We start from the raw sequence: 7,500 nt of genomic DNA, 5'->3' as shown, positions 1-7,500 counted from the left end.
CTTCCCTCTCTTCTCTCTCTCCTGTCTCTCTCCTCTCTCTCTCTCCCTCTCTCTCTCTCTCTGGCTCTCTCCCTGTCTCTCTCTCCCCCCCCTCCTCTCTCTCTCTCTCTCTCCCTCCTCTCTCTCTCTCTCTCCCTCCTCTCTCTCTCTCTCCCTCCTCTCTCTCTCTCTCTCTCCCCCCCCTCTCTCTCTCTCTCTCTCTCTCCCCCCGCCTCTCTCTCTCTCTCTCTCTCTCTCCCCCCTGGCCTGAGGCCTGGCATCATGGCAGTGGAGAGAGGGAGAGGACTGGCTGCATTACAGAAATGTTAGCTACTCCCTCAGGAGTGAATGAACACCAGGACACACACAAACACACACACACTAACACAAACACACACACACACACACAAACTAATTTATGAATTCATACTTCCATTCTGGCAAAACCGTCATATAGTAAATCCCATATGCAGTAACATGCTTGAACATTAATAATTCATTCCTCCACTCTCTCCATCATACCTCCTCCTCTCAGGGACCCTCTGGAGCACTCATAGTGTGTGTGAGTGTGTGTGTGTGTGTGTGTGTGTGCGTGTGTGTGTGTGTGTGTGTGCATGCGACGTGCATCTGCACATGTGATGTGTACGTGTTTGTGTGTACGTGTGTGTGTGGCATGTGAGTGTGTGTGTGCACGCGTTGCGTGTGCGTGCGACCTCGCGCACGTGTGTGTGTGGCATGTATGTGTGTGTCTGTGTGTCTGTGTGTTTGTGAGTGCCCCAGAGCGCAGGTGTCATGGGGAGATGTCACAAACACCTGTCCCGGAGTGTCAGCTCCGCTCCTAATGGCACCTGGGGGAACGGCTGGATTAACATAGTAAAGGTGACATTAGGAGTGTGTGTGAGGGGGGGGGTCCGGCGGTCCGAGGACTCGCTAGCTGACAGGTAGACACTCACACGGTCGCTGCTGTGGAGAGGCACTCACACAACGGAGAAAGTCAGCTCGCTTGCTCTCCACTCCCCTTTCACACAGAAACGACGACGTTAGATACAACAATACTTCCTGGTCTGGCAGCCTAACCCAGCGTGTGAAACGTAGCAAGCGCCTGTCTACCGGAAAATACAACAACTCCATGTTAACATGTGACAGACCTGACTCTGTTTCTACCTGGCTTCTACCGGGGCTCTGGGACATTTTCGTCCCCTCTCCTGGCAAATCGCAGCTCACATCTGGAACTCAATGAGGCAGACGATTGGCCGGGAGAAAAACGAGAGTGACATCTGCACGGCGAAGGTGTGGACGTGGCGAGAAAGGGGATTAGTAGAAGCGGCGCCGTCGCCGCCATGCCGCGGTTTATCGTTTCCCTCTGTCTCACGCACGCCTACGTGCACGCACACTCTAGGGACCAGACCTCAGCATCAGAATGACAGCAGCCCAGTGCAGTAATTGGGTCTAAGATGCAGAGTCAGCTACAAGAGCTGTCCTGCTGTTACAGACTCTGGAAGCCTCACAGTGGGGGGGGGGGCAGAATACACCTGGGGTAGGGCATCTCCCTGGTACCCACGCGCACACACACACACACACACACACACACAAACACACACACAGACACAGTTATTGACACTGCTTTGTGACCGGAAATGGACCCTTTCATTCTCCAAAGCACAGCATATTCAGCCAACAAGTCTGGGAAGAGAGGCTAGTGGTGTGATGAGACCAGGAGAGAGCAAGTGTGAAAAACCCAATCCAAAATAAACAGGCGTCTACTGTGCCTAATACCGCCTCTACAAACTGATGCAAAATAGATCCGATTTTCATTCTGAGAAGCCGCTCTGCACCTTGTATCCGAATGATTATAGGAGGCGATCCGATCTCTACACTCCCAGGAAACACAATTATACACTATGAGGTTCAGGTTAGCCTCCAGAAGTACTCTATTTCTGAGCAGGCGGTGAATAAGGCAACCCACTGAGGTCCTTGAAGTCTCATTTCTGATTCTACATTTCTGTTTTGCTACTTGAGATGGAGCTGAAGGAGGTTGGAGAACCAGAGAGGTAATTCCAGGGTGATGAGAATAATCCTGAGAGAGTGATAGGGCTTGAGGGGGCGGAGCCTGACTCAGCGGCGCTATCCAGCTGCTGATAACCAGGTGACACGCGTTCTCTCACCAGAAGGGTGGAGAGGTGCCAAGATGGCCACTCACACCCGCCTGTTGCATTCGCCCCGTATCTGTCGCATTACCAATTGTGGAAAAGCATCAGTTGACGGATTTCTCTACGGAAAGAGTCGGTTGACCGGGTGACAAGAACTGAAACACTGAAACGAAATGTATTAAACTTAACTCCTTTTGACTTTTCCTTACTAAACAACAAAATTAAATGCAAGATTCCAATGTGCAATGCGGTCTGAAAACTGTTGCTCTCCGCCTTCTAACCTGCCCAAACAAACATTTCATTCCAACCACGAACCAACCACGCAGGAGGCGTCACCCACACAAGCATCAAGCATCAGTTAAGTCACAGGTTGGTCACCAGTCATTGCATCAATAATCAAAAGATAAGTAAACCAATGTCATACTTATATATACCCATACAATTATTTTTACAGAAGCTTAATGAACTCAAAATTATCATTATCATTTACATTTATTATGGCTCCAACAGGGGGTGCAGAAAGTGGTGCTTCTCTCCACACAGGGGGGTACAGCGATGCCCCTGCCTGGCGTGATGACACGCATCGCTGATGCCAGACAGAGCGCCAGACATGTCAAAGACGCCACAGATTTAACCGGTGAATTTTCATGGGAGCCAGACGCTCACGAGCCGCCAGCTGCTTGGGCTCCCAGCGGGGGACTACCTGGATCCGGGGTTGAGCTTCCCTGGGATGTTTTGGATGCTTTCCTCCATCGTAATATTCCTTGACAGCGTAAAAATAATTTATAGACCTGTTCCCTCTAACTCGGCTCTCAAGGGAAGTATGATGGAGCAGGCAACATGGCCGCCTGCTCCCAGACAACCCTCCAGCCCTGCAGCTGGTTACCCAAACACACCCAAACACGCCCAAACACACCTGAACATGCCCGAACACGCCCAAACACGGCCAAACAAGGCCAAACATGCCCAAACACGGCCAAACACGCCCGAACGCGCCCAAACACACCCAATCACGGCCAAACACGCCCGAACACGCCCAAACATGCCCAATCACAAAACACACCCAAACAGACCCGAACATGCCCAAACACGCCCAAACACACCCAAACACGCCCAGACACACCCAAAAAAGCCCAAACACGCCCAAACACACCCAAACACGCCCAAACACGCCCAAACACACCCGAACACGCCTGAACACGCCCAATCACGGCCAAAAAGACACAAACAGACCCGAACATGCCCAAACACGCCGAAACACGCCCGAACACACCCAAACACACCCAAGCACGTCCAAACACACCCAAGCACGTCCAAACACACCAAAACACGCCCAAACACACCCAAAGATACCCGACCATGCCCAAACACGCCCAAACACACCCAAACACGGCCGAACACGCCCAAGCACGCCCAAACACGCCCAGACACGCCCAAACACACCCAACCACACCATCTTACCTTCATCAGTACCGACTCGCTCAGCTTCTCCCGGTTCACTATCTTTATGGCAACTTTCTGGCACGTGACACAGTGGATCCCCAGCTTGACCAGACCTGCAACACACACACACACAAACAGGACACGGGTTAGAATGGTAGATGTTATAGCGCTTTTATCCAAAGCACATTACAATGGCCTCTCATTCACCCATTCACACACACGTTCACACACCAATGGCGGCATCTGCCATGCAAGGTGCTAGCCTGCTCATTGGGAGCAATTTTGGGGGTTCGGTGTCTTGCCTAAGGACACTTCGACATGTGGACAGGAGAAGGCGGGATTCGAACCGCCAACCCTACGATCACTGGACGACCCGCTGAGCCACAGCCGGCCCAGAACACAGCACACAGCACAGGGGAACCGACGCGTCCAGCGAAGAATACGAGTTGTGTCACAAAGGTTGTTGGTTCTACCTGTGCATAGCCCACCGTAGGTTCTATCCCCACTGTAGGTTTTATCTCCACTGTAGGTTCTATCCCCAGTAACACCAGGCCGATACACCGACGATGAGTCACAGTAGCAGTGCGCTTTTGGCCCTGTGTATGTTCTAACTACATTATCGAGAAACTGACCCTGTAGATATTGGTCAGTTGGTTATGGTTGGGGTTTAGGCGGGGGTAGGGTTAATAGGTGAACGTTCGCTGATATTTAGTTAATCTATAAATCATCTATAACTACTGTATAACCACACAACCACTTATCACAAGCCAGATGTAAATGGTAGCTACATAAGGTTGACCCCCACTAATGCATGTTCCTTTGTAGTAATGAAGGAGTTGAATATTTTCTTCATGAACGTGAATATATTAAATGTTTCAAGTTTTATTAATTTTATGTGCATAGTATTTAACTCCCACAGCTCTAAGCTCTGTGTGAAAAGTAGAAGGACCCCTAAGCTCTTTCTTTCAATTCTGGAAACCCATAAAACAACCACAAATCACTCTCCTCATTATCCGACAAGATGCAATGTGCACTGGACAGTTTTCTGACCGTTTGCTAAATCAATGGATTCAGTGTAGTATGACGCATGCACAGCAGCTTCTGACCACTGGGTTTTCATTCGGCCTGTTTTTCACCCCTTCGTTTCTTTCCGTCCACAGCGCGTTGTTCGAAGCGCACTCTGGACGCTCGGCTAATACTCTGGACGCTCGGCTGAATACGGACGTCGTAAGCGTGGTTGTGTGAAGCTCCGCAGAGGTTAGAGCTACTGGTTCAGTCTGAAGTCTCGAGCCCCGGAACACGTACCCAATTACAACTGTGGGAGTTGAAGTGGCAAAAACTAAAGACTGTTTATTCCTATAACCCCAATGTTCAATTGTTTGTACCACATTCGGAGTGCGGCTTCAGTTGTCAGACTCACAACCTTTCTTTATATCAACGTTGTCTCCATTCCTCAATAAATCCATCCATTAATCCATTGATCCAGAGATGAGTCAACTGTTGCTCTTTGTTCACGTTTATTCACAAAAAATAAATATAACTAATAGAAAATCTGAAATGTTTGGCATGAGGCCAATGACGGTATCTGCTGTACCCGCCTTCTCCATGCTGAGCGTTGCATGCACCCCTATATGCGGGAGCGCTCACCACCTACAGGGGGGGCACACTGACACACACACATTAGACGCAAATCTGGACATAAACACAGTGGCGATTTTACATTAGGGGCAGGTGGGGCAGTGCCCCACCAGGTGGCGCTGTTGTGCAAGATGCATCTTAGCCTACAACTGTGTTTCGGAAAAATCTATTTTATAATTAATACAAAATAGTGATTCAGTGGTGAAAATGAAAATAGCATGTATAAATATAATAAACCTGACTGACACTATGTATAGTGCTGTTTTGCAGTAATTCCCTTTGTATGAGTGTGTCACAGACTGCTCTGACTCGGCAGAGGGGCACCGAAGCGTTCTCCCCTACTGTTGCTATAGCGACAATGTGAGCGTGGTCGGGAGTAATGTGAAAAAATATCACGCAGATTTTATTGGGTGGAGGGGCAGAAAAGTCTCTTCCCCTACGAAATCTACCTGGCAACAGGTTTAGCCAGGGAATAATAAAACAACGTTGATCAAAGTTGAACTACTGGGTCATTGTCGATGTCGATCTACGTTAGCTAATGCTGCTAGCTAAAGTTTTGTAGAAATTAAAAGTGTTTTCAGGTGCAACAATGAATAGTGTAGATTATTTGTTGAATGTGCGGTTTAGTACATTGAAACTTGAAGAGAAACTGGAAATAAAACGTTTAGGGCCATACGACCAGAAGAATTGGTGCTGCTTCAGGCTGGAGATAAGGTAACCCGTACCTTCAAACAGGAATGGTTTGAGAAAAAGAAGTGGCTAACTGCTAGCACCTCGAAAAGTGCGCTGTTCTGTTTCCCTTTCATTCTTTTTGGTGGAGACTCTGTTTGGGCATCGTCTGGATTCAAAGACATTAAACATCTGTCAGAAAGAACAGCGAAGCATGAAAGCTCTGCGTCCCATCTGAACTGTGCCATGAAGCTGGGTTTACTGGGGCAGCTCAACGTCCAGGCACAGCTAGATGATGCGTTTCGCCGTTCCATTGCGGAGCACAACAAACAGACCGAGGAGAATCGGTATGTTCTGGGGAGGCTGATCACTTGTATTAAACTCTGTGGGAAGTGCGAAATGGGTTTGCGTGGTCACAACAAGTCAGCGAACTCACTGAACCCAGGCATTTTTCGGTGCATTTTTGAGACGATGTGTGAGGGGGACTAATGTGGACAGTGCGCCTTCACTGTAGTAGACTATTTGGCTGTGATATAAGTGGAGTACTAATAGGTTATGCGTAGTGCCCAGGTCTGATGGGTGCACACTTGTCACTTGTTGCTTTCAGAACCCTGGGACCGGGCATGCGCTCTCTTATGGTTCTAATTAGCCTACTCTGCGTGTGTTAATGTGTCGTTAACTTTGTGTGTTGTAGCCTCTGCTCTGATGTAGGCTACCTACCGTAGACTAATTGGCTACCTTTAGTTCTTGTGATGGTGACATAATATAAAACTGCCCCTCCAGAAATGCCATGCTAAAATCGCCACTGCATAAACATAAACCTAAACGTGGCTCCTACAGGAGTCGAGTGCGCAGCAGTCAAATATACAATCGGTCCCTACAGACTCCCCACCTAAGGGCATGACTAACTCCGTCATGACTTCGACCTCGCCATACTCAATCTCTGATCTATCCAGCATGATCAAACTACTACAAGAGTCATCTGGTCTATGTTGTGAAATGCAGTATAAGAACTAGCCTATAACTAATGATAATTGTACCCACAATGCACCTACCCTCGATACTAACCGATGAGAATCCTAACATTTAGAACAAGCACCGGAGGAGCTACTAAATACCTCAAGCTCTGAGCTCGTGGATTTAGACAGAAGACTGGTCCCTGAGCAGAATAGATTATACTTTAACTGAGATACCAAGCAAAGCTTTTTTTAAGTCAAAGGAAAATGTGCTTGGCAATGCGAAAAAATGAACTTTGTCAGGAGCCCCAGGCGGACGAACGCACACACGCACACACACGCTCACACACACTCGCACACACGCACGCACACACACAAACGAACTACTGTACCAGATAAAAGGAAAAGGTGAGGCAGCTGCATGACGAAGATGAATAGATGGTTCGACTACTGTACGTACAATAATACCAACACTCCGCTTCTACCGGCAACGAAAAACCCCCATCACCCGGAGCTACTAGTCAGACCAACTGGACTTCCTCAAACTGACAGCAGCTCAGTCAACTCCAGATACACATCAGCTTTCAAATGAAAACTTTACACTTTCAGATTCCCTAGCTGGACTCGTAGCGAGGCGTATCCTCCTGGCGGCGTGCGGACCGCAA

General features: G+C 48.7%; 1 protein-coding gene across 1 annotated transcript in view; it reads right to left on the bottom strand.

Annotated features, from left to right (window-relative positions):
- brsk2a (BR serine/threonine kinase 2a) overlaps positions 1-7,500 on the bottom strand; it is a gene marked incomplete at both ends in the record, with an annotated part of 149,315 nt that overhangs the window by 122,189 nt on the left and 19,626 nt on the right. Inside the window, one exon of the mRNA XM_084451316.1 lies at positions 3,591-3,685. Coding sequence (XP_084307442.1) covers positions 3,591-3,685 — 95 coding nt within the window. The remainder of the gene's footprint in view (positions 1-3,590; positions 3,686-7,500) is intronic.

The sequence above is a fragment of the Borostomias antarcticus genome (genome assembly GCF_949987555.1).
Source record: "Borostomias antarcticus genome assembly, chromosome: 16".
NCBI lineage: Eukaryota > Metazoa > Chordata > Actinopteri > Stomiiformes > Stomiidae > Borostomias > Borostomias antarcticus.
This window is presented reverse-complemented; position numbering and strand designations above follow the sequence as displayed.